This window comes from Aspergillus japonicus, assembly GCF_003184785.1.
Source record: "Aspergillus japonicus CBS 114.51 unplaced genomic scaffold BO86scaffold_16, whole genome shotgun sequence".
NCBI classification, from domain to species: domain Eukaryota; kingdom Fungi; phylum Ascomycota; class Eurotiomycetes; order Eurotiales; family Aspergillaceae; genus Aspergillus; species Aspergillus japonicus.
In genome coordinates this window covers 422,025-448,361 of record NW_020291653.1, presented here as the reverse complement: position 1 = coordinate 448,361, position 26,337 = coordinate 422,025, and the positions used below count along the sequence as shown (strand labels likewise).

Genomic DNA, 26,337 nt, shown 5'->3' with positions numbered 1-26,337 from the left:
CGGGACAATCTCTCCTATCCCAGTCTACCGGAAGCTTTCCCCGATCTTAGTCACGTCGATGGGAGAATGAGCGAAGCTCCGTCTCTCCATCTTCCCCTGCCAGTCCCCAACCTCAAACTCGAAGTCCAAAAGCTGCCACCAGAACTATTGGTCCAGGTCGAGATCCAGGTTCAGGCCTTAGGCTCAAGTTGATAGACCACCTCGCCATAGCAAGGAACCCCCATGCACCAGAGAGCACAGGACAGCGACAGCACCGGGCACCAGCACAGCACAGCACAGCACACACATACGACCTGCATCGCATAGATAGATAGATATCAGACCACACCGCCGCCAGCCCACCCCACACCCACACCCACACCCACACTTCTGCATAACAAATACCCGACGAGGTCGCTTTTCATGTAGCAGTGATTGGAGGCCAGGGAAAGCCAGGGGAAGCTACAGTAGGCCAGACTAGGCTAAGAGAGCTGCTGCACGGGGCACCTGCGCTGAAAAGCAAACTGCAGGAACAAAGGTTACATGTACATGTACAGTACATAGGTCCAGCACAGCACAGTACAGTTACAGCATATCATCCAGGTCGTGGACTGATGTACATACACTGCATATGGTAGTGTACTTGGCTAGATCGCGGATATCCATGCGATGCGCTGAGATACTGCAGTGCTGTACAGTTATGACACCAGGAAGCCTCTTGTACACTTGTTATGATACTACACTTTTATCTTAGAGAAGTCTGGAATGTACCATTGTACATACTCCTACAAGACGAGAACTCCCTCCAAATAACCCAATCCCAAACCCAGGGGTAGGACCGGCATCAGACTAGACCCCCACCGTACCTGTAGTATAAGCCGAACCCATTACAGCCTACATGACTGACACAAAAGAACTTATCCCCGAAGCCACCACCGAAACAACCAGCCATGGGCGTACCATGGCACCTGGCACCAGGAGGAGGTACTTTCAGACCACCCCCTCCCCCGTGCCTAGCACCTCGTGTCTAGCACCTCGTGTCTAGCACCTCGTGCCTAGTACCTCCAGAGCCCAGAAATGCGGATGGCCGAGGCCGTCGCAAAAAAGGTACGAAATAGCTAGCTCCCACGGATAGCTACAATACATCCTACCCTCTCATATTCACTATCTTTATCCATTGACTTCAGCAACAAAACCCATGTCCAACCATTGCGAGATTTTTCCTCTAGCACAATGCACTCGATGATCAAAAAGGCGTCTAGACTCCCCCCCCCGACCCCCCAAAATTCACGAGTCAGACGCCAACCAGCCTGAGAGGGGAGGGAAACAACGGATGATACCGTGGACTGTTGTAAGCCCCGTCGTCGCCTGGGATCCGGATCCTCCCCCGGCGCTATTTCAGCTATTATCCCGAGGGATTTTGTCCTGGGTGGTTGATGCAGTTTGCTTTTCTCCCCAAGGGCTCAGGATTTTGGGTTTCTTTTTTTTTTCTCTACACCGCACAAACATTTCGACATGGACATGGGCATGGGGGCGCTATGCTGGGGTGGTGTCCTGGTAGTTGGGGTGGGGGATTTCATTTGTTTGGGCTTCGGGTATTGTGGGTTCTTCTTTGTTGGGGCCTTAATCTCAGGTTCGTAGGTTGTTTTGTTTGTCGGTTTGTTTGTTGTGGGCTTGACGATTTGATTTGGGATGGGGGGTTGATAATGGGGACTGTTTGGATGGAAGGGTTCGGTTTTGGTACGCTGTTGTTGCTTAACTACGGTGACATGGTCTTCAAGGGTGGAACTGTGTAGGTTACTCCGTAGTGTGTCCTTTTTTTGTTCTATGTTGTAAGGCAGGTATTTCACAGAGTCAAGAGACTGATTGTGTAGTGTTCAGGGTTGACAAGATGACAGGTGATCCGTGGGCGGGCACTGGGAAGAGCATACTCCACTCCACTCAAAACGGGGGCCACCCTACGGAAAATCCGTGGGTTTGACAAAGGCGCCGCGGTTATTTTCGTTTCCACAGAAAGATAACTTCTTGTCAGTTGGGGTCAAGTCCTCTCTCCACCGTAAACACTCCCTCCTTCGCCTTGGAGTCAGGCATTGGGTGAGGCATGAAGTCTCCAACCTGGTCGGGTACCCAATGTATGAGACTTGCGCCATGGGAATACCTGGCTTTTTTTTTTTTGGTCTGGGTTCTCAATATGTCATGGAGCCGGAGAAGTGGAGCGCGCAACAGCGATAAGAAAAAGAAGGGGACGGGATCGATCCTTTAGTGTCCCTTACGAGGGGCCTACGAGGGGCCGACAGCGGAGTCCGTCCGTCTTGTTAGTCCGAATCGACGACGTAGATGTCGGAGGAATGAAGACAGTTGAATACGTACCTGCAACATGATCGGTAATTTCTCTTCCAAGTGCTGGCTGGGGTCAAAGGCTATCACACGAATTGAAATGCCGATCTCAGACGGTAGTTAGAGAGAATGGACATTAAGCCGTAATGCTTATGTTATTCGTGTTTGTTTCTTTGTTTCTTTGTTTCTTTGTTTCTTTTACATAGTAAGAGAAGCTCCGAGGTGCTAGCTGCTGGCAATTGAATTGGCAATGAAACAAGCCATAGGCAGGTGGGGGTGGGTGGGTAAAAAAAAAAAAAAAAAAAAAAAAAAAGGCGCCGGGAGTACTCATAGTCCTAACTACCTGCAGTGCCCACTCACTACCCTACCAATGTCAATCATTGTGTGTAAATCATCCAAGGTGAAGTTGCGTCAGTTACCAGCGGGAATCCTGTGCCCTGGAGATGCAACCAGGACCCGAAAATTCGCCGAGTGACGTAGATTCGAGAGGGGGATGGATGTACATGTGGAGGGGATGTAGAGGGCTTGTACTCCGTGGAGACAGGATAGATTTTGATACACAGCAGCAGCCGGATTGCAAACTTGATGGCCATGGCTACACAACGGCTTCTCTCCACACGGACGCGCCGTTGACCTTATCCTGTATCTACCGCCTGCCGGCGCATAGACGCATAGACTCCAGTATCATCGTCATCGTCATCGTCTCACATCCTGGCAGGCTGACATGATGGCTCGTAGCTACCTGCGTTCCAGAACTCCTCGGCGCTCGGTCCCACCACCTGATGGGCCCCCCTCTCCTTGTAGAACGAATCGGAATATGAAGAACCCGCCCCTGTACATCTGGGAGAGCAAGAGAAGATAGAAGAATGGTAGCACAAAGTAATAACCAAAAGCAAGGCGGTGGTGGGTAATGCAGTCCGACTCCTGGGATTCTAGCTCCCCTCTCCTCTTCTCTTTCTCGCTCTTACTCTCTCGCGCCCTGTTAATTGTGGGTTTCCTGCGAGGGCCGGTCCGGACCCGTCAAGCAACTGGAACAACACCACGGTCGGGGGTCCTTTGTCTTCCAATCCCATACAAGCACACTAAACTACACCGTGAGCGATCCCTCGCGAATGGATGGGCTCGGAGTCGCTGCCGAGGTAGCATATGCAAGCCCCCTCTTAGTTGGATCGACAATCTTTTCCTGGGACACGACGAGTCGTGTTTACGGGATCCGTGAGTCTGGTCATGGCCACAACCAGCGAGACGGGTTGGAAGGATGAGCGGATGAGAATGGGATGAGATGGGACTAGAGAGAGGTCTTACCATCGGGGGGTGGACGGGTGGTCTGATCGCGTGGTTGCAGAGAGGATTAATTAACGTCAAGAAATCGCACGTTGCTTCTTTGGCGCCAGCAGCAGCAGCAGCTACAGCAGTTGCAGCAGTTGTTGGGCGTTAGTCTCAGGAAGTTGTTGTTGCTGACGACCTCAAGGTGCGTCGTTCAAGGCGACTAGCCCGGTTTCGATCGGATGTTTGGCTCTTGACTTGGCCTGGTCTGCTTGCTGTCTGTCCGCAGTACGGAGTGCCTGCATGCACGACGGCGATAAAGAAGATTTAGATTTGAGGGGGCGGGGCAAAGGCCAGCTTACAGGCGAGGCATCACCACAGTTGACGACAGATAGACAATGCAGCTGATGAGCACAGTACAGTACCTCAATCCCTAAAATGATCGGTGGTAACCAAAAAGAGATAAGAAAAAACAATGCCTGCAGTGGCAGCAAAAGAAGGCTTGCAGCAGTCAAAGAGTGGCGGCCGACGCTGAGTGGTGGATATTAAGGCCCAATGGCAGATAGAATCCTAGCTTCCTCGCAGCTCTCTCAACCCATGGCCATTCGTTGGTGATCTCGTCCGGACATGTGGTCGTTTCCTAGTAGTGCATGAAGGATCGGTAGGGTCGTTGGTGGCATTCAGATCGCCCGTTCGTGCAGTCGGTTAGAAGAATTAGAGGACTTATGGACGTACTCCGTAGAGGACTGGAAGGGGGGAGCTTCACCCACTCCCAAGCCGAGGAATTCCCATCTCCGGACCTCCTGCCTTCCTCTCCGGTCCCTTTTTTTGTTCTTTCTGGGGGGGATGGATGTTGTTACCTTACCGAGTAGTGACTGCCGGGGATAGACGGCTAGGGACAGGGTGCGAAAAAACTTACCTACGATAGCTCGATGCTCGATGCTAACGAGGAACTAACCTTGAAATGTCTATCTAGTCTCTATCTCGTCATAGTCGCAAGGCGATCTGAGCACGTACCCTTCCAGCCAATTGTGCCGGAGCTACCACCCCTGTAGGTTCAAGGCACTATGTATCAAGGTGCTTGTCTACGGGATTGTCTCTAGGAGAACTAACTACTCATTGTATACCTACCTCTCCTGTAATGTACTTCATTAGTGCTGTTAGGCTGCTAGCAGGAGTAGAAACAAAGCAATCATGGACAGTACAGTACGCACAGGACGGATAGTGGCCGGCTGCACACTTGAGAAACGTCAGGCTATTGTTGCACTCGAACCGTGCTTCCCCCGATCCGCTGCAGCTGCAAGCTGTAGAGTAGCAATACGGAGACATCAATCAACATGTGTAATACTCAGAAGAGCAGTGGATCGGGATTGTGCCCAGTGGCTGATTGCAACAGCATCGATCTTCATCTTCCGCGACAGATGTGCGTTTGTGGTTGGATGGAATCGCAATCTTCATTTCAATTCCGCCTATTCATACAGTAGGCCAATAGATAACCAATGGCGATAGACTAGACTAAGGTAAGGTAGAAACCGTGGACGGGCTTTGCAATCCCATCCCATCCTGGCGGAACCCCAGTCACTGAACGCATCCACCCGGAAAACTAGCGAGTCAAACTGAAGTAAGAATGGGGAGTGAACAGGTAAAGTCTCATCTGGAACCGAACTAAACCAATTGAACTAAGCTAGTAACGCCCGACCGATGACGGGAAAGAAATCAGAAAGGAAAAAGAAAGACTCCCTGGCAGTCAATCAGTGTCAGTGTCAGTGTCGGTGTCAGTAACCATGAAGCAGGATGTCATGTATGGTCTGGCAACCCCGCGCGCGCGCGCCCGGTCGGTTTCTAACTTTTAGATTGCCATAGTCAGTCTAATTAGTGGTTCTGTCTCCAAGTTGTCTCAATCCATCTGGAATTATCTTTCTTTTCTTCATTGCTACTGTCCTGTACTGTTGTGGTTGTATTTCTGGTGTTCTTCTTCGTGTTGGTGTTGGTGTTGGTGTTGTTGTTTCTTTTCCCTCTTTTTCTTCTCCATTTTCCTCCACTCCACCTTTTTCTCTCCCCCGAACAAATGATTGTTCGTGCTGGGGCGAGACCACAAAAGAGCCAAAGTTTTCCTTATTAATATCCATATTAAAGCCTTCCCTCCCTCGGACCTCCCCCAGATCCGACTGACAACTGACCTGATCCTACCAACGACCGACGACCAACGGCCAACTACTACCAAGTTTAACTCCCTACCAATTTACTACGAGGTACGAACTATTCTTACATACTACCTACGGTTACTACTCCTACTACCACTACTACTGTACACACACACACACACACACACACACACACACACACACACCACTTGGTTGGTTGGCTACCTTCGCTTTTCTCTTCCCTTCCGTCTACTTCCCCTTGACCTTTTCCTTACCCTCCTCCACCTTTTCCTTCTCCCTTCTCCTTCTCCTTCTACCACTTTACTCAAGGTGGTAGTTTCTATCGCCGCCCGAGTAATGATCCTCATTACTTGCCAGTGATTAGTCGGTCTTTTTTTTTTCTTTGCCACCTGTAACCTGACATCCTCTCATCCTCTTTTGTTTTCTCTTCCCTCAATTGGTTCTTGTTGATACCTCTTTGGGTCAATCCCTCCCCTTCTCCCCCATCACACATGCTTACTTGATACCATAGTTCGTACGTGTGACTGGGTTCCCCTCCGTATGCACGTTGGCTGTAAGACAAAAAAAAAAGCTTTGACGACATTTTGAAGGTCTGAGCATCACTATTTTTCTTATTTCCTTCCCTCCTTCTACTTGGTCTTTTGGTTGGCAATTAGTTTCTATGTGAGACACCTACACAATCACGGTCTCTTTCCCCTCTTTTGTCGGGGTTTTCCTGAGGACACTGGTCTACACTTGGACTCTCACATCATCCTCAGCTGTCGACAATGCAGACTTGATCTGCTACTCTGTGTGCTGTGTTATGTGTGATGTGTTTGCATTCTCTCTTTTCCGGAGGCTCCCATGCACCAACCTATACTATACATACACACATACCTGTTCACTGTCCCCTTCCTTGCTCTCTCCCCCTTCCTCTTCCTCATCTCGCTCGATCGATGACCGGCAGACATGCCTCTACGAATGACCGAGTAGCATCGGGTGTTCTGGGTTATGGTTTTGAATCTGCGTCTCGGATGTCAGGCGGGCTGCGTGGAGTGGACCAGGAGGGGTGAGAGCGATCGGTCCGGATGCGACTGGGTGGACAATTGTCTATCCCTCCCCGAATTGATACGAACCGGTGTCATTCCTCGACCTCCTCGCCTGTTAGTCAAGTGCAAGATTGCGTATCTTCAATTCGCATTTCCGAACCGCATTCCTTGTTCTGCCCTCTTGCCCGGTGTTTTCTATTGGCCCATCCCGCTCTTTCTTTGCTCCCTAAGCCGCCATCGCTCTCTCTTTCACTGCATTCTCGATGCTTGCTGTGACACATGTCTGGACTATCTTCGTTGGTTCCATGGCACTACTTCCTGTCGTCGAGCCCTGGCGGGAGTATCTCCGGTGCTTGTTTCATTGGTCCGATCGCATTCACAGTGACGGTTTATCTCGGACACTTCTCCTGAAATCTTGTCGATTGATGGAAGCCCATGCTAAGAATGCTGCACAGTAGGCTCTTACATCACTGAAGAACTCTCGAACCGGCACGCCTCTCCTGCACCGAGGATCAGGCACAGCAAGGCGACCAGACAGAACCTGGCGCCAGATCATGCTGCATTGTCTGGTGGGTATTACGTGCTCCGGCTGCGATCCCTGCTTGATGACCGAGAGGCCGTTGATATTGACCATCATCCCTCCGTTTATAAGGTATCTCGACACTTCTGATTTCCTCCTCTGTCGGTGACCACCTTCCTCCTTCAACTATTTGGCCTCTCTAGTCTTCTGTGCGATGTCCCTGTCGGGTGTATCCTGGAGTCACTACTACCCCGTCAACCAACTTCCGACAAGGCAGGAATCCGTTTCCGGACTTTTCCCACAACATCCTCATTCAGCCGCCTTCTTCAACCACCACGGGGCTGCTCCCCATTCTAGGCCTCTCAATCGCCCCACTCACGGCCACAGATCTTTCAACATGAACACCTTATCCACCGACGAGATGGAGAAGTTCCAGAAACTCTCCAATGAGTTCCAGGCCAACGTACAGGTGAGCTCGTCTATGACGGCCCGATAGTCCCATCGAGCCCGGCTCATGGAACAAGCAGGGTCCCGCGGTTTCGACCAAATTATCGAGTAGCATGGTCGCCATGGAATATGCCAATGCCGATCCTGCCTTCATCACCAAGACTGCAGTCAGTTTGGGCCCTCCTGCTCCTGAGGATGACTCGCATGTTTGACCAGTATCTTAGGCACTTTCAGTAACACATCCCCTGGTACGCACTATGAAGGGAGACGGAAACTGTGGCTGGAGAGGTACTTGCCCATGCATGCCTGGAGCAACTTGTCCGCTAACTCCGTGCAGCGGTCGCTTTCGGATATTTTGAGAGCATTCTCAAACTACAGAATCTGGTGCTCGCGCACGACGAGCTGAACCGGATCAAATCGCTCAATGTGCTCCTGGATCGAACAGGCCAACAGGAACATCTGTACGAAATCTTCGTCGACGCCACGGAAGGTGTCTTCCATCAGATCATTGAAGCGATCCAGAATGGCATCATTGACGACACGTTTCTGGTCGAGGCCTTTAATGAGGAATACAATGCCAGCGCCATCATCACTCATTTCCGAGTCAGTCTTGTTCGTCTCGTGATTGAGTTCGTGCGACTGACGTATGACCACAGCTTCTCACGAGCGCATGGATGAAATTGAACGCCCTACGCTACCAAGCTTTCCTGTCGCTGCCGGTGGATCAGTACTGTGCGACACGAATCGACACGGTGAAAACTGAGATTGATGAAGTCGGCCTGCAAGCGTTGGTGGATGGGGTGATTGAGGCATCCGGATTTGCGGTGGAGATCCTCTATCTAGACCGCAGCGAAGGGGATGTCGTCACGCCCCACCTTCTCACCCCAAACCGGGTGACAGCAGCCACGATCTGCTTGCTGTACCGCCCGTGAGTGCGCGACTCTTCGCTGTCATGTTGAGTATGCTAATGCGCGACCAGGGGCCACTACGACCTTCTCTACGCGGTCGAACCTACTGTGAATATGGAACCCGTGGTCAATTATCAATACGCAATGACTTCTAACTACTCCCCCTGGGATCAAGGTGCACTCTCGTTCGACGTCAACTCCAGCTTGATGTCGATCCCTAATCTGATGATGGACCCGTCATTTGCGCTTGCGCCGTCGCCCATGCCTTCGGCTTCACCCAGTCCATTCCGTGTCTCGCCGCCCCATGAAGTGTATGCGCCACCCATTATGCACACCTCACCACCCCCTCCTCCGATTTCGCTGGCATCGCCCCCGCCCCCTCGGATGTCAGCCCCACCAGCTCCGTTGTCATCGTTGCCTCGCAAGTCGGATGGCCCTCAGATCCGGCTGAATCCGCTGGTGATGAAACCGAACTTGAGTCATTCGCTGCCTGTGACGACTCCGTTCAAAAAGTAGTATGACCTATGGATTCCTTCACTCTTAGAAGTGGCCATGCTAACGAATGGTTAGTTCTCCGTACAATCAAGCGCATTTCCAGAACCAGGATTTTGAGCCTATCCATTGGGAGCCCTCCGACCATCGGAAGTAGGGTCGCGTGAGATTCTCCCTCGCCTGTTATTCTACTCGACTACGATCGTTAACGACTGAACATATGTTCTTTTTCCTTCTACTACACATTCAATACACTGCTAGGCTTATTTCGGGTAATGGACTGGGTGTTTTTGTTTTTGCGTTTGCTTTCTTGTGTTAATCCGTTCGGATCAGTTTCATTCTTGCAGGAATCCCTTTCGATCAATTCTAGCATTGGTGAAGTCAGGGGGTAAGTGATTTGTTGTGTGTGTGTGTGTGTGTGTGTGTGTACCAAGTACTAGTGAGATTCTCTTTCGGTAGGATGTGCTTTAGCGTCTGCGGTCTGTGGTTGTTGCATGGAGGCGAAGCGCGGTGCAGTTGACTCACGAAAAAAAATCAAAAGAAATGAACTAATCGTCGAGAGGATAATCATGTATATCATGTAGTCAGGAATTCCGGCATTCAACTGCCGGCCCCTTTCGATTGGTATGCTACGTAGTATACGACTTATGTACAGTACCTAGGTAGGTATAAGGGGTTAAGGTATAGCCGTGGCTTCGGCTCCGGAGAAGCAGGACGCGATCTCGTTGGCCGCCATGGAAATGAATTCCAGCTCGACCAATGACACGACCGACCGGGGGCGAGGGCCGAAGGAGCTGGAAGCATCTCCGCCTCTGCGCCGGCGCGCGCAAGGATGGGATGGAATGGGATGGGGTGGGATGGATGGGCCGGGGTCTCTTCCAGCCCCTTGCAGGTGGCTGACCCGGCGCGGGCCACTGGGAAGAATGGGTGGTGAAGATTCCTTGACTAGGTATTCTGTACAGTAGACTACAGCACAGCCGATAGTGCCTACCTTGTACTGTACTGTAGTTGACCATCTCACATGATGAGTTAGTCTGTACGGTACGTGCGTGGCCTGCATGCATGCTTGTTGATGTAATTGTGGAACGACTCGCGAGGTATAGTCTGGACTGTTCAGGCTGTGAGGTTGGCTTGGGTTTATGGTGGTGTGGCCAGCGACTTACTACTTCACGGTTATCTATTGTGGCCCCCCAGCAGTGTACAGTACCACTTCCCAACGCAGTCGAGCTGCATCGATGGGAGGGCGTATTCGTCTCTGCTCCTCACTCACTCACTTTGCCTAATGATAGCGAGGAGGAAAGAAAGAAAGAAAGAAAGAAAGAAAGAAAGAAAGAAAGAAAGAAAGAAAGAAAGAAAGAAAGAAAGAAAGAGGCTCTACTACAGAACCAGTAGGCTACAATCCAATACAGTCCAGCACCGGTTCGATCTGCTACTCTTCTGAAATGTGTAGTCCAGTGGTCCCTAAGTCTACTGGATGAAATGGCAACGCATATACTGTACGGAGTACATCTCCTGCTAGGGCCGAGGCTGGGGCTGAGGCTAGACCTAGGGCTCGGGCGAGTTGACATCACCCGGTTGTTCGGGAGCTTGCTTGTTATTATTACTTTTCTTTCAGATAATGGGATTGGGAATGGGAATGTCTCTTTTGAAGACTTGGTATCGTGTATTATATTGATCGGAGGACTCACACGCACGCACACACACACACACACGCGTGTAGCTATTTCCTGCGGAATGATGTAAGGTGGGTTGTAGTTCACTTGTCGTGCATAGCCCTCACTGCCAGGGTGGGGGCAGTCGAAGTAAGGAGTCGGTGAGTGATTGGGGAGTTCGCATGGAGTTCCAGGTCAAGGTTCGGCTCTATTTAGTCGAGTAAACTTGCCTGATTCTGACACCTCGGATGATAACCTTGAAGTACCGAGGGGGTCTACGGCATGGTGTGATGCATGAGGTGGGTTGGAGATGGGACTACGGTATGACTGCGTGAGCTACGACTGCGTCTACCGTCTTCTCTTGCTCATAGCACAGATGTGGCGCAACCAGTGGAGGGTTATTCCTATTACTGTGTAGGTGGTTTGGTGGTTTGGTAGTAGGTCCCGCTTGCGAGAGAACTGGTTGCATGCTGTTTGTACAATTATGCTAAAAAAAAAAGTATCAACATATAAGGTACCGTATGTAGACAACTGTGTGCTCCGTATATCGCAACCTTAGACAGGTGTCTTGGTGTAGAGCATCGGAGCAGATCACATCCTCTCTCAATCATCCATGCATTCATCCTGAGGCATCTTCAGGCGTCCTTGAGGGAATGTTCCGAGTCGGGCCGACCTCGTGACCTGCAGCAGCAGGCGAGAGAACGAAGAATGCAGGCCTGAGACCCGAGCCAGGTCTGCACTCCGTAGAGAGCTCTGCAGTGTTCTTACCGCTACCGCCTTCGGCCTATTGTTGGTAAACGTAACAAGAGCATGGTCTTGCCGAAGTCTCCCGTTTTATGCATCAGGCCATCCGCGCCACGCTGCCAATATCTTGACACTTCTTTCACTCTGGAAAATATGGCATTCATAAGCCAACCGTTGTTCCAACAGAACAGAACATTCGACCGATAGAAAACTCATCGGGAGTTCATCAAGCCTGCGGTATGATCATGTAAAGCATCGCTTCGAATACCCCAGTCCGATCGGGTGGAGACATCGGCTGAGATTCCCGTTGTTCCTTCGCAGAACATTGCGAGTGAGTCACTTCCAATACACTCACCATCACAAAAATCATGGCAAACGACGAGTCTCTTAGCCACTTGTGACACTCGGGTTCGAAGCCGCTCGGGGCTTATGGTCAGGAACTTGGTCAAACAAAATCGTGCTGTGGTGCAAAGTTCACCCATTCCGTAAAATCCATGCCACTTAAATTCAACTCCTGGTCAACATCAGGAAACATACTGCCAAAGGTCGGATCAGTGAACAGTTGGTCGTTGAATGGCATTACGATTGGGGGCGCCGCTCCCGCCGTTCGACCGGTCGCGGCACTCGTATACGCAGGCGAACACAGCCGGTTGACAACTTCCAGGCAGCGAACAGCCAGTCGATTGTTGCTGAGGGAAGGATGAATGAGCAGCTTCTTGGTGGCTTCTATATCTTGGAGCCATGCAGGAGCGTCTGCACTGGTGGGATCGGTCATGAGCATGATAATTGGGATCAAACCAGCCTGGAAGAGGAAGTACCTGCCGAATAGATTAGTCAACCATAGACAACCCCAAAGCAGAGACCGTAAACATACAGCATGTACCAGGCTCCAATTCTTGTGCAGACATGATTGTTCACAAAGTCGGTGATGGACGAAATGGAAAGTCGAGCATTTCGAAGACAGAGCTTCCGGCAGTCAACCTCGAAAGGATCTTCAGGCTCTGACGCTGTATTCTGCTGGGTCCATCTCCGTGATGCCCATCGGAGGAGTACCGGTCGGTAAAGAAGGATTCTCAAGTTCCAATCCCTCCACATCATGCGGTTGCGGACGAGCGCAAAAGTGTCGGAAACCGGTAGTGGCGGTTGCTTGAAGTAGTCGGGAAGACCATTGTACCATTCCTCCATTGGCTTCTGGAGGCCCAGCGTTTCTTCCGCTGTGAGACTGGGTCCCGAGATGAGGCGTTGGTAAACGCTGTTTGTAAGTAAGTGGAATCGAGCTTGAGCTATCAACCCCGAATAGAGGGTTGGTTCTGTGACTTCGACAGGTAGCGTGGCGGTGGCGGGGGTGAGAGCCTGAGAATTGTCAACAACCAGACAAGAGCCGGGACGATGGTCTATCTTCCTACCTCGTCATGAATATTCAGGACGTGTTTTGCATCCATGACACTATCTTCGGGCAGTAGAATGGGCCGGCCGAACGTCTTCGCCGCACCACTGTCGAAAATGTACACTCCCCACCACAAGCGTCGCCTGATCTCACGCTGGAGAAGGCTGATTTTCCAGCCTGGAAATTCTTTATGAAGTCCCAGACTCATGGCCATTCTAACGGCCAGGCCCAAGAAGTTCCACCCAGTATTGGGCTTGTTTCGTTTCTGTGCGTAATTGCTCAGCAGTAGTAGCGCCTGCACCAGGGTAAGGTTTCCGGTCTCAAACACGGAGACCTGCTGCAAGTGGCCTCGAGCTTCTTGGTAGAAAGTGATATCCAGGTCGGAGTTGTCGTCACCAATGCACCAAGCACCCAGCGCCAGAATGGTATTCAGCAAGATCTGCCATGCTTGACCATGTGGCCGAGGCACTTGTTCATAGAACTGCGCTCTGAATGTACCCTCGTGAATGAAAGGGTAGCTTGCATGATAGTTGAGGAAGAATGCGTCCATAAACGCCTGCTCAACTAGACCAGACGGGGCGGTGTTGAGCAGTTGGGACTTCAAGGGAATCGCATAATTCGTCTTCGACGTGCCAGCGGGGAAGTTGAGGTCAAAGCCATGTTTGAGCAATGTTCGGAGGGGAACGACGCTCGAAGAAGCGCCTGCTGATGGTTAGAATGATTGACTGCGCCTGGATCTAAACGAAACACACACCAAAGTAACCCGCTCCTTCTGGTTTGATGGATAAGGCTGCCATGCCGTCTGTCAGATCCCCTACAGTAATCTTATTCTCCGCCCAATCGAAGCCGTCTGCCTGTTGCGGCAGGGCCTCGGGGGCTGGTTCGGCTCGATCGGCCTCAGCTTTGGCTGGAGTAGAGTGCCTGGATGACGACTTGGACGATGAACCTGGTTTAGGCGGCCCATCCTGGTCGTACAGAAGGGAGCGAACCGTCGCATCCAGGTCACCGCCCGGAAACAGCCTCCCTAGGGCTGTTTCGAACGCCTGTAAGCGATCTTCTACATACGTCAAATGTCTATTTAGATATCGTTAGAGGGTTGCACAGCATGTGAGGAAAGCGAAACAGATGCTTACTGTCTGGTCAAGGGACTTCTGTTGACTTTAGGACTATAGTTACAGTCCTTGTGCAGCTGCCTGCATTGTGCACATGTAGGTTTCTCCTTGGAGCACTGTAGAGAGGTTAGCTCAGTTCCAAGTTCCTACCCCTGAGCATCCGAAGCTCCATATAATGACTTCTCACCCTGGACTTCCGTAAACGACATTCATCGCACTGCAAGTGGAGGTCAGCTAACTAGATCAGTTTGCCCTGCGATCTGCGACTCACGGCATAAGAGTGAGAATCACGAGTGCTGGCCATATTTAGAGCAAGAGGATCATTCGATTTATCGAATCTCTAAGTCTCGTGCTCGGTGGTAAGTATACCAGACTGATGTCATCTAAATCAGTAGGTTAGCAACATCCTACATGGTTTCAACCGGTGGAAGTCCGATGCCAGACTTGAATCGGCAACATGTGAGAAGCATGAATACAATATTAAGAGATGAGTGTATTGTGAGAAGGAAAATAATGGCAAATCCTAGCCAGGCCACAGGTTGGGACAAACAAACAGAGTGCTCAGGGTACAGGTTGGCGCAGACACCGGCCACGGACTGGTGGGGTATCAGGAACAAAACGAGGTGGCGGAAGAACATAACAGGACATATAACAGGGCCAAAACTCACGATCGGCACGGCGGCATTCAACGGTCCAGCCCTTTTTTGATGTCGGAGACAAGGCCGACCGTCCAAGCCCGTGAGACAGGTTCAAATGAGGACGACAGGCCTTTAGAAATCGAGAAAGAGGGGAATTCGACCGTTGCGAGCGCGACGAGGAAAGCTGCAGCCGATGTGATGATTGATGCTAACTCTTACAGAGGCTCGTGTGGGGGAGCCAGTCAGGTGACACGCCGCGAAAGAAATTTATCGCCAGTTGCCCAGTTGCCCAGTTGCCCACTGTCAGCCTGACATCCTCAGGCAGGAATGTTGTCTCCTTGTGGTCAAGGGTTCGCTGGGTCATTCAAATGAAAGCGCAGAAGATATCCTTGATATCCCATTGATAAATTGATCTGATATCTAGACTGCTCCCCATGCAGCAGATAGCAAGATAACAAGCTTGCAGACCCGTCCTTGCAAGCACCTGGCTGATTGATATGCACGAGCTAAAGTCAATATAGTGGGTTCGGGGTACGGAATGCGGACCAGATGGTCATGATGCCAGTGTACGCTGCATCGTGTCAATTCGCGTCGTATTTTTTTTAGCTTGATGGATGAGAACACCATGTGGAAGAAGCAGAAACTCTCGTTGGTGGGCTGCTTCTGCAGGATTTCTCTAGTGGTCCGGTGCCTTCAGAACTGTGACAGCTCCCAAGGTAGCTGAGGCTAGAATATATAGTGTAGGCGCGCGGATTCTAGCACCTCCCAAGGGTGCCAACATGCGAAAGTTGTAGCGCATATCCCACATAAGGGATAGTATGGAGTAGAATTTAGAGCATGTTATCGCTCTGTTACACCAAGATACAAGTAAATAAGGAGTTGCTGGTCAAGGAATCAATGCTCAGCCAGCGACAAAGCAACAGCTATCAATCAGTCTTGGCGCGGTCCTCGCGCCAATCGCAGCCCCCACAGGAAATTCAATTTTATACAACGTCATTTGCAGCCACTTCCAGCATCCAAAAATCACTCCCGTGAAGCCCAGAAAAGGCATCTATCTCAATTTGCGACGTGAGGGCTTGACTACAATTGCGTTCGGTCAGCTATACTCGCAGGCTTATATCCATCACCGAGCGACCTCCCACCAAGACAATACAGCGATGCCCACTCAACCGCCCCTCCCTCCCCTCCTGGCACCCTACGTATCGTCCCTACCCCCCTCATCTCTCATCGTTCTCTCCACCGTCCTCGGCGCCCAAGGCAATTGGCTCACTTTACGATATCTCTACGCCGCCCTGAATGCGGCATCTGCCTCCGACACTGCGCTAAGTCTCGGCGAAGGGCACAATGGGAAGAAACAAAAGGTAGTGCTCGTGAGTTTCCTGCGGGGTTGGGAATTTTGGCGCGCCGAAGCAAAAAGATTGGTATGTGTTTTTTTTTTTTTTTTTTGCGGGAGCAACACCCTCAGCCCACCAAAACCCTTGATGGTTCCCGGTGGAAAGCGTCTTGTGCGGCATGAAATAAAAGGATTCTAAAACAACAAATACAAATTTCAGGGCTTGGATCTCGCCCGTCTCACCGACAAGCGCCAATTCGCCTTTGTCGATGGCTTATCCGAACTCTTCTCCGGCCCGCGGACGACGCCGACCACCACCACCACCACCCCCCAAACCACTCCTCCCTCCCTAGTACCCTCACCCCGCGGCGGCCCGGTTCCTCAGCGGACAATCCTCCCAAGTCGATCCACACCAGGTCCCATTCCCGCGCGAGGGCCTCAACCCGCGCGCGGCCTTGCGGCGGTCGCCGCCCCAGCGCCGTTGACTCCGTCCGCTCCGTCCGCTTCGCCGGCCTCCTCTCGAGAGATCGGCCCAGTCAAGCGACTGCACCTGTCCGGGAAGGGCCCTGCCGCTCTGGACAGACTCGAGAAGGATATCGCGGCGGTGGTGGCGCATGTGAGCGGCAGAGCGACGGCGACGGCGACGGCGGAGGCGGAGGGAGAGGACGATTCAGAGGTGCTGCTAGTCCTCGACCAACCGGACCTGCTTCTAGCCGCGACGGGGCCCAGCCAGGAGATTGGAGCTACGGAGATGACCGAGTGGGTTATGGGCCTCCAGCAGGTACGTTCTCGATCGACTCATTCAGCTTGTGGTGATAGGTGCGCTAACCATGCTACGTGCGGTGGGATATAGTATGTCCATGCTACGGTCATGACCCTCGCGGCCGACTTGCCCTTGATACACAACGCCTCGGCGGCTGCGCATCAGATGCCCACGCCGCTGGAGACCGAACATGCCGCGTTTGCGATCGGTTCGGCCCACCGGGCGCATCTGGTGATGCAGTTGCGGGATCTGGATACGGGGGCTGCGCGGGATGTGAGTGGGGTTCTCAGGGTCAGTAAAGGAGGCGCGTGGGGACAGAGTGATAACACCGATGCCAACGGGAGTTGGGAAGAGAAGGAGGCGTTGTACTTCGTGCAAAGAGATGGTGGGGTCAGCGTCTTTGGACGCGGGGAGTAGGTAGATCAGTGTTAGTGGGGCCAGGGTGCTTTGGGGGGGAGGCGTTCGGGCGCATCAAAAAAGTATAGAACGGTGGATTGATCTGTTTCGCAAGTTGGCAGTGCAAGGATAGATACGTTTCTGTAGGGTTGGCCGTCAGAATTTAGGTAGACAGATCACATTGGATGAATATCTCAACACTGCGTCTGTCTCGACATGGGATATCCGCCAGCCATAAACAAGTCAAGGAAAATTCATGCATTGCTTTTCCCTTCTCCTTTTTTTTTCTTCTTCGTGAACAACACAGGACCCCACGGAAAGAGGGTCCGTCTTTTCATTTGTCGTCAATATGTGCCATTTTTCTCTCTTTCTCTAGAATAGAAATGCTATGACGGCAAAAAAAGTGAAAAGACCGTCCCACCACCAACTCCACGGGGGGAAGCGCCTTTTTTTCGCCTTGCACTGAAACCGGTTCACTTCATATGCTCGGCCTTTGTCATACCAGCCCTCTCCAGCCTCCGAGAACGAAATCGCGACGTCGAACAATTAACTTAGTTGCTGCTCGAGGTGGCGCCACGGGCACCCTTGGGGACACCGGTCTGGAAGCCGTTGTGGAAGCGGCGGTGGACCTCCTTGAGGTGGCGCATTCTGCCGGTACCGGTGGTCTTTCTGCGCTTGGCCTTCTCGCTCCAGTTGACTATATGACAGCAAAGATTCGTAAGCCAACGATCTCTCAAAATACCAACAAAACATGATCTGTGATCGGGGGTGGTGGGTGGAATCTTCCGGTGCTCGAGGAGGTTGGATGTGTTTTCCCATGGTCGAATCAAGCACGCACGAAGGCCCAGTGTTGTGTCAAGAATGGAGTGGAGTCATCGGGGAAGAGTTCGTACACTTGCGAGTCTTAGCGGAGGGGTAACCGCAGTTGGCACAAGTCGACTTCTGGATGTGGAAGGAGCGTTTGCCTGTAAATATCCCGATGGTGCGCAATCCGTTAGCCCATTCGTCCCTTTGTCGTTCCCAGCAGATTTCCCTTCAATCAATTCCCGACACATCATCCCATCTCTTGAGTTTGATCATCCGTTGATCCGCAAAATATTCCGCCGCATCAAACAAAGGTATCGGAAGGTGTAATACTGACCACAACGCCTGCAGAGGGTGTGAGTCTTGTTGTGGCGCTTGCCAAAGCTGGAGGTACCCTTCGCTGTAATCGGTGTCAGTTGGCTGTCACAGTCTGTCGTCGCCGAGGGACCGGTCGGAACGGTAGTATATCATGTTGGTAACGTACTCATCTTGAATTAGGGGAACTAAAAGTGAAGCAAAATAGTCAGCGAAAAAATGTCCGTCCAGCAGATATCCAAAAACACGATCATCCGACAAAAGTAACCTACCTGGCGATTCCGTTGAAGGGCTGGTTGTCGTTGTCGTCGTCGCTGGGCGTATCGAAAGTTGCGCTGGGATCTGGGGTGGTGTCGCTTAGCGAGTTGTGGTTTCCAGGGCTTGTGCCCTGGTCCCGTGATCCCGTGATCTTCCGCCTTCTTGAAAGACGCCGTTCTGTCACGTGCAGGGCTCTCGATCTTGTTGCGGCTCCACTTACTATACGGGTGGCTAACCCGAGACTGGACTAGCGCCTTACAATTTAGTTGTTTGTTTCCATCGATGGGTCATCTACTCTCAGCTACGGAGTAGACGGCGGGTCATTTCTCATGTCCTCCTTCGTTATGGTCGGAATGGTCGTTGCATTTAAATACGATACAATCAATATATCGATATATCCACAATTTCGAAGAAGGGTATCTATATGCATTGCGCGACTCATGTCGCAAAAGAAACATCTTGCCAAAGAGCCACTAAACCCGATCATCTTTCCCCATAAAGCCGGCCATAGGATCATCCGCAGCAAGCCGGCTTCGTTTGTATGAGTCGAGCTCTTCCTCCGTGATACCTGACTGCACCTCAATCAAAGTTCTCTTCTTCGTATTTGCGTTGGTCACGTCTCCAGCCTTGGCTAAGCCCGCCTGATCAGGCGTGGCCCGGGTTTCCTCAACATCACCAGACTGTTCGATAGCGTCTTCGCCATCTCCTTCCGGTAGCATCAAGATCTGGTCTGCCTCTCGGAAAGCACGCTTGCCGTCCTCACCAGTGCAATAACTGTTCTTCACAGTAGAGAAACAGCAGGCATATCCCCATTCGAAGTTGTGCCACCAGCTTCCCCAAACGGAGGTATGGTTGTTGTTGAGGATATCTTCCGCGTACTTGGACTTTGCTGCTTTCTTGGGAGCGCCCTTGACGGCACCAGTCTCGTCATATTCGATGAACTTTTCGTTTTCAACCACCATCGTTTCTCGTAGCGGAGTTGGGTCAAGGTGTTCCTGACCACCGTATTTCTCCAAGAGAGCCTTGCGCTGGGCATCACGCTTGGCCACTGTCTCAGCCTCCGCTTTCTTACGCATGATCTCGCCTGCGGTCGGATTCGCCTGCAGATGAATCTTCTGCGTACCCTTCTCTTGAGACTCCCAAGCATACCGCTGTGCCTTCTCGAATTCAGCAGCATCTCCCGAGGCCCGCACAAAGTTCTCCTCAGCCACCAGTGCTGCTGCCTGATCATCCTGGGCGCCCATGTCCACCATGCGCCGCGTCTTCGGATCGTATTTTGCGGAATCCAGGTCGAGGTTCAGCAGATATTTAGCGGTATCTTCACGAATACGTAGGTTGCGAGTCGCGGTGCTCTGTTGTCGTCCCATATCAGACTCTTCTGCGTAGCGGGCTTCCTCTTCCGGGGCCTCCTCCTCCTCCTCATCGAGTTCCCCGCCCGCAATCCCGTTTTGCCTCTTCTCTCCGTCCTTGGTGAGCTTCCTAAGCTTCTCCAGCTCCTCATACTCCTGGACCACCTGGCGATATTCGCTGGCGTCATAGCCATTCCACCGGTCTCTCTTCGCGTCCCAACCCAGATTCACATCCTGTATAAGTTCGTCGGCCTGGATGTCTTTACCCGTCCACTTGGCACCGTGCTTCCGCGGTCGACTGAGGCACTCTTTCGTTTTGTGGGTCATGGCGCCGCAATTCTCACAGGCCCCTTTGCGGTACTTGGTGGCGGCCGGACCCGCGCGCTTGCCGCGCTCATACCATTTCGACTGATCTGTCGTCGACTTCTGCAGACGTTGATGCTCAAGGTAATCGTTGGTGGTATCGTCATCATCGACATAGAACGGTTTCTTCGAGATGAAGGACGGAATGTACTCGTTGCGTTCCTTCGACGCCACATCGGCTGGCTTACGGGACATGGTGGTGTAGTTGCGTGAGAGAGATGACCGATTTGAGGAGGGCAACCTCTTAGTCCGGTACTGAACAGATGGAGGAGAAAGGAAAGCGGGAAAAGAGTACCGGTCGCGCGACGATAGTGAGGCGAGTCGTTGCGGCATTCGCGAAGCGGCGGAATCCTTGGCGAATGGCGATGGGCTGGCTATCGTCACGTGCTCTGGCGTAGATCCGCGCCACTGGGCGCGTCACTTCCATGGTACTTGTCGACACGACCTTGCTCGCAGCAGACGGCAAAGGTTTCAAGAGACGCGCATTAGCAGTGCGATGGGCATCGGCATTTCTGACTATGATGCTTCCTACTGTTGTTGAATAGCTATGTTGGCGACGGCTTTGCGCCGTCTCGAAAGTACGCAATGGAACCCTTCCAAGTGCGCCTCAATTGCGTGGATCATTATCAGGCGGCCCCGTCGGATTTCGACCCTCCCCTGTTCTACAGGGATCCGACCTCGGGCAAAAATGGTCGGGTCAAAGTCCCTATTATCAGGGTCTTTGGCGCAACGGAGACCGGCCAGAAGGTCTGCGTTCATGTACATGGCGCATACCCTTATCTCTATGTTCAGTATGAAGGCGAGCTAGAGGAAGAGAAAGGTTTGTCCCGCCACAGTGGTTTCCTGACCCGAGTATCCCCATGGCTAAGTGTCACTGTAGTAAGTGCCGCGACTAAGCATCTCCATCTCGCCATCGACCGCGCACTAGCAGTGAGCTATAATCGCAACCCTAACGATAAGAAATTCGCCTTCGTCGCGCATATCACCTTGGTCAAGGGCGTGCCTTTCTACGGCTACCATGTCGGCTACAAGTTCTACTTCAAGGTTTACTTGACAAACCCGATCTACATGACCCGACTGGCCGATCTGCTGCTCCAGGGTTCGGTATTGAAGCGACCTGTCCAACCGTACGAGAGTCATCTGCAATACATCCCTCAGTGGATGTGCGATTACAGTCTCTACGGGTGCGCTTATATGAAGTGTAGCAACGTCAAGTTTCGAATGCCAGTGCCGGAATATCTCGAGCTCACTAATTCGTCTCACCGCTGGCATGACCGTTCGATCCGGCCCGAAGACTTGTCGGATCCCTCGGTCCTCCCGAAACAGAGCTACTGCCCGCTGGAAGTCGACATCTGCGTTCAGGATATCATGAACCGCTCTGATGTCAGTGAAAGGTCTATTCACCACGATTTCACCGAGTACTTGAAGCCGATGGCTTCCGATCAGCGACTAGTTCCGAGCATGGCCGGTCTGTGGCATGACGAAGAGCGCAGACGGAAGAAACGCCTCGGACTTGAGCCAGGCAGCAGTCCGTTTGTCGCCGAGGAGCTAGTTTCCTTATCGGTCGATCCCAGGAATACCTCGCAAGGTGGCTGGATTCACGAGGAAGAGTACCGGGAGATGGTAAGGCACACGATCAACGAGGAAAAGAGCCACTACACTGGCGGTGATGTTAGCTTCGACAATTTCCTTACAGAAAACCCGCTCGCAAAGAATGTAAAGACCGCGCTTCAGAGCGTTGAAGATTTCTATCCTGGCAAGGACGAGCTCACCAGAAGCGACTTTCGTAATGATAATGACTTGCAGCTGCCGGAGGAGTCGGATGTCGGTAGAGGAGAGGAGGCATTTCTTCCTGCCAAATCGGATGAGGAGCCGTATAATTCAGACGAGGATGACGTTTCGAGCCTGCTGCATGGCGGGACACTTGGCGAAGAAGGAATCAATACTTCAGAAGATTATTGGGCCGATGGCTTATTTGATGTCGCTGCCCTTAACATCTTTGATGATGAAGCCGATTCCGGACTCTCCGACCCAGATCATGATGTGGATTCTCAGGCAGAGCTTCTCGATCCGGAATGCTCGGAGATCTTTGATCATACTAGACCAGCGCATGACGATGGCTTGGAGGTTGATCAAGAAATCCTAGATGGCGGAACCCAGAGGAATAAGCACCTTTCGGATTACAATTCAAGCCGCGAACGTCCCCATAAACGTCAAAGATTCTTCGAAGATGCTCTATCGCAACAGGTAGAAAGTCCGACAAAGCAGGTCTTTAGGCAGCATGCAGCCCATTTTCAGATCGACAGCTCAGATACCGAAGACATGCTAGATGAGCTCTATGAGTTTGTGGAACAATTGCCGTCGCAGGAAAAATCGTCACAATCCACCATCCGCCCAAGCAAGGCACAGAGCAGGAGGATAAGCTTCCCTGTTGTGAAGGACCCCAATGATCCTATGACCGTTTTGCGATTTAGTCAGGACAGTAGCCTCTCATCCAAAGATTTGAGGGAAATTGACGGCGTAAATGTGTCCGAGTCTAACGAAAACATCTCTTTCAAGACCAATTTCAATGAATCATCGTCACAACTGCAGTCATCGGCTACTGGGACTAGGTCTGACCATGCAAATGCTCACTCACATGCCCAGGCTTCGGAGATAATGGGTAGCATCTATGACAGCTTCAATATACCCATGCAAACTCGAATTGGCTTATGGCGAAGAGCCTGTCCCAGCCTGAGCGAAGTCTCCTCAACCCTGTGTCATTTTGGATATCCATCTACTATCTATCAGAAAGCCCATTACAGTAACGAGAACGATGTGCCCGACCGGCCAAGGGACTATGCCGGGAGAGAGTTCCGTTTGGAAGGAGTTGGCATACATTTTCTTCCCAGATTCGATCCTTTAGGACGGTCTGTGGCGATGCTGGGCGACGATTATGCTGTGTCAAAAGACAAACGCTCCCGGGAGAAGAATGACCAACTGCTGCGCGAATCGTGCACGTTGAGAGAATGGGAGTTTGCCCCTGTACCGCCCAGTCGCTCAGAGGTCATAGAGTGGTTCGAGAAACTGGAAGAAGAGGCCAAGAAAGATCCGGCAAAAGTGCAAGCCTTACCACGCGAGCGAGTTCAACCGAACGTCATGTCGCAAATCGAAGGTCCCACGCAGAAGAACGATTATGGATTCAAATACTCCCAAAAAGACAAATCCACTAGCGTGGAGCATCAAACTCAGTATATGAGCATGATGAGTCTGGAAGTACATGTGAACACTCGCGGAGAGCTGGCACCAAACCCCGAGGAAGATGAGATTAGCTGCGTTTTCTGGTGCCTGAACTCGGACGACGAAGATGTTGACGCTAACGGTACTTTGCCGGGTGTTCATGTGGGGATGATCTCCCAGAGCGAAGAGGATAGGCCTGATGCGAAGCTCTCCAAGGCGCTGAGGATCGAATGGGACCATGAAACGTCGGAACTTGATTTGATCAATCGAGTTGTGGACGTTGTGCGGTATCATGACCCAGATCTCATCACGGGCTACGAGGTTCACAACAGCTCCTGGGGCTATATCATCGAGCGAGCTAGGAAGAAGTACGACTTCGACATCTGCGACGAGCTGTCCCGCGTCATCTCACAAGCTCATGGCAGATTTGGCAAGGATGCTGATCGATGGGGATTCAACCACACTTCTTCAATCCGGGTTACTGGGAGACACATGATCAACATATGGCGAGCGATGAGGAGCGAGCTGAACCTATTGCAGTATACCATGGAAAATGTTGCTTTCCACCTGCTGCACCGCCGGATCCCACACTACTCCTTCCGGGATCTAACAGCGTGGTATCAGAGCGGGAAACCGCGGGACTTGATGAAAGTGATTGATTATTTTGTCTCGCGCGTGCAGATGGATCTTGAGATCCTTGACTCCAACGAACTCATCGCCAGGACCAGCGAGCAAGCACGGCTCCTGGGCATCGACTTCTTCTCGGTATTCTCACGAGGCTCGCAGTTCAAAGTCGAGTCTCTCATGTTCCGCATTGCAAAGGCAGAGAACTTCATGCTCGTGTCGCCTAGCAGGAAGCAAGTCGGCCAACAGAACGCTCTCGAATGCCTCCCGTTGGTCATGGAACCACAGAGTGACTTCTACACTAGCCCGCTCATCGTCCTCGATTTCCAGTCGCTCTACCCCAGCATCATGATTGCATACAACTACTGCTACTCCACATTCCTCGGTCGCGCCCGGCAATGGCGAGGCCGCAACAAGATGGGATTCATGGACTACGAACGGCAGCCCCAGCTCCTTGAGCTCCTCAAGGACAAGATCAACATTGCCCCCAACGGCATGATCTACGCCAAGCCGGAAGTGCGCAAGTCCCTCCTGGCGCGCATGCTGGCCGAGATCCTGGAGACGCGGGTCATGGTCAAGACGGGGATGAAAGCCGACAAGGACGACAAGACGCTGCAGCGACTGCTCAACAACCGGCAGCTGGCGCTCAAGCTCATCGCCAACGTCACCTACGGCTACACGTCGGCGTCCTTCTCGGGGCGGATGCCGTGCTCCGAGATCGCGGACAGCATCGTGCAGTCGGGCCGCGAGACGCTCGAGAAAGCCATCGCCTTCATCCACTCGGTCGAGCGCTGGGGCGCGGAGGTCGTCTACGGCGACACGGACAGCCTCTTCGTCTACCTGAAGGGCCGGACGCGGGACCAGGCCTTCACGATCGGCGAGGAGATCGCGCAGGCGGTGACGCAGAGCAACCCGCACCCGGTGAAGCTGAAGTTCGAGAAGGTCTACCACCCGTGCGTGCTGCTGGCCAAGAAGCGGTACGTGGGGTTCAAGTACGAGCACCGCGGGCAGACGGAGCCCGACTTCGACGCCAAGGGCATCGAGACGGTGCGCCGCGACGGCACGCCCGCCGAGCAGAAGATCGAGGAGAAGGCGCTGAAGCTGCTCTTCCGCACCGCCGACCTCAGCCAGGTGAAGGCCTACTTCCAGGCCCAGTGCACCAAGATCATGCAGGGGCGCGTCTCCGTCCAGGACTTCTGCTTCGCGCGCGAGGTCAAGCTGGGCACCTACCGCGACACCCGCGGGCTCCCGCCCCCCGGCGCCCTGATCAGCGCCCGCCGCATGGCCGCCGACCCCCGCGCCGAGCCGCAGTACGGCGAGCGCGTCCCCTACCTCGTCGTCGCCGGCGCTCCCGGCAGCCGCCTGATCGACCGCTGCGTCAGCCCGGACACCCTCCTCCACGACGCCACCCTCGACCTCGACGCCGACTACTACATCACCAAGAACCTGATCCCCCCGCTCGAGCGCATCTTCAACCTCGTCGGCGCCAACGTCCGCCAGTGGTACGACGAGATGCCCAAGGTCCAGCGCATCCGCCGCCTCCCCGAGCGGGCCGGCGCCAGCCACGCCCACACGACCGCCAACGCCCCCGGCCTGCGCAAGACCCTCGAGTCCTACCTCCGATCCTCCGCCTGCCTGGTGTGCAAGTCCAAGCTCGACGACGCCGAAGCAGCCGCAGCCGCAGCCTCGGCCCCCCCGCTCTGCGCCGAGTGTCTGCGACGCCCCCATCTCCCTCTGTTCGATCTGGTGGGCCGGCAGCGCCAGGCGGAGAGGAAGGTGGCCGAGCTGGAGCGCATCTGCCGCTCGTGCATGGGCGTCTCGTTCGGGGAGGAGGTGCGCTGCGATAGTAAGGATTGCCCCGTGTTCTACTCGCGGACACGCGCCATGGCCAGCTGGCGACATACTAAGGCGGCGCTGGATCCCGTCATTCGCTTGCTGCAGGATACCACGGAGAGTGCTCTGGATTGGTGACGGTGGAGGCGGGACGGGGAACTTCTTGGGTTCTTGGTAGCTCTTTTGGCTTTTAGGAATGGCTCTGCACGTTGGGTCGATTGCATCTTGGACGCATAGATCTCTTGGTGGTGTTATGGGTTGTTTACACTAAAGTCTCTTGAGAGGAGTACAGGGAGTGGATGTGGCGATTGATGGTGAGGTCGGGGTTTCTTTGGTCACTAGTGGATTTGGATTAGGGTCACATCTTATATCCTTTGGTCTGATTTCTTGACGCCGCGAAGATTA

The 26,337-nt window shown here is 52.7% G+C and overlaps 6 protein-coding genes across 6 annotated transcripts; 3 read left to right on the top strand and 3 right to left on the bottom strand.

Annotated features, from left to right (window-relative positions):
- Window positions 1-7,819: 7,819 nt before the first annotated feature.
- Window positions 7,820-9,703, top strand: BO86DRAFT_388330 (OTU family ubiquitin thioesterase). The gene is made up of 6 exons (XM_025671824.1): window positions 7,820-7,909; window positions 7,967-8,030; window positions 8,080-8,345; window positions 8,399-8,670; window positions 8,722-9,162; window positions 9,221-9,703. The coding sequence occupies exons 1-6, from the start codon at window positions 7,856-7,858 to the stop codon at window positions 9,297-9,299; spliced, it is 1,176 nt and encodes a 391-aa protein (XP_025529013.1). The 5' UTR covers window positions 7,820-7,855; the 3' UTR covers window positions 9,300-9,703.
- A 1,965-nt stretch (window positions 9,704-11,668) lies between these two features.
- Window positions 11,669-14,542, bottom strand: BO86DRAFT_61495 (putative C6 transcription factor (Gal4)). Its single transcript, XM_025677508.1, has 7 exons — window positions 14,309-14,542; window positions 14,225-14,254; window positions 14,059-14,153; window positions 13,680-13,999; window positions 12,945-13,627; window positions 12,413-12,891; window positions 11,669-12,356 (listed from the first exon to the last, which is right to left on the bottom strand). The coding sequence occupies exons 1-7, from the start codon at window positions 14,339-14,341 to the stop codon at window positions 11,984-11,986; spliced, it is 2,013 nt and encodes a 670-aa protein (XP_025529012.1). The 5' UTR covers window positions 14,342-14,542; the 3' UTR covers window positions 11,669-11,983.
- Window positions 14,543-15,701: 1,159 nt separating this feature from the next.
- Window positions 15,702-17,261, top strand: BO86DRAFT_455453 (uncharacterized protein). Its single transcript, XM_025677109.1, has 3 exons — window positions 15,702-16,096; window positions 16,229-16,789; window positions 16,862-17,261. Exons 1-3 carry the CDS (start codon window positions 15,833-15,835, stop codon window positions 17,186-17,188), a joined length of 1,152 nt encoding a protein of 383 aa, XP_025529011.1. The 5' UTR covers window positions 15,702-15,832; the 3' UTR covers window positions 17,189-17,261.
- Window positions 17,262-17,718: 457 nt separating this feature from the next.
- BO86DRAFT_359939 (60S ribosomal protein eL37) lies at window positions 17,719-18,597 on the bottom strand (the record flags this gene model as incomplete). Its single annotated transcript, XM_025669791.1, has 5 exons — window positions 18,559-18,597; window positions 18,456-18,474; window positions 18,309-18,371; window positions 18,061-18,132; window positions 17,719-17,864 (listed from the first exon to the last, which is right to left on the bottom strand). The coding sequence occupies exons 2-5, from the start codon at window positions 18,457-18,459 to the stop codon at window positions 17,719-17,721; spliced, it is 285 nt and encodes a 94-aa protein (XP_025529010.1). The 5' UTR covers window positions 18,460-18,474; window positions 18,559-18,597.
- Window positions 18,598-18,903: 306 nt separating this feature from the next.
- slu7 (mRNA splicing protein SLU7) lies at window positions 18,904-20,573 on the bottom strand. Its single transcript, XM_025671823.1, has one exon. The coding sequence runs from the start codon at window positions 20,449-20,451 to the stop codon at window positions 19,018-19,020; it is 1,434 nt and encodes a 477-aa protein (XP_025529009.1). The 5' UTR covers window positions 20,452-20,573; the 3' UTR covers window positions 18,904-19,017.
- A 127-nt stretch (window positions 20,574-20,700) lies between these two features.
- On the top strand, window positions 20,701-26,305 carry BO86DRAFT_447421 (DNA-directed DNA polymerase zeta catalytic subunit REV3). Its single transcript, XM_025676585.1, has 2 exons — window positions 20,701-21,076; window positions 21,137-26,305. Exons 1-2 carry the CDS (start codon window positions 20,842-20,844, stop codon window positions 26,068-26,070), a joined length of 5,169 nt encoding a protein of 1,722 aa, XP_025529008.1. The 5' UTR covers window positions 20,701-20,841; the 3' UTR covers window positions 26,071-26,305.
- Window positions 26,306-26,337: the final 32 nt, after the last annotated feature.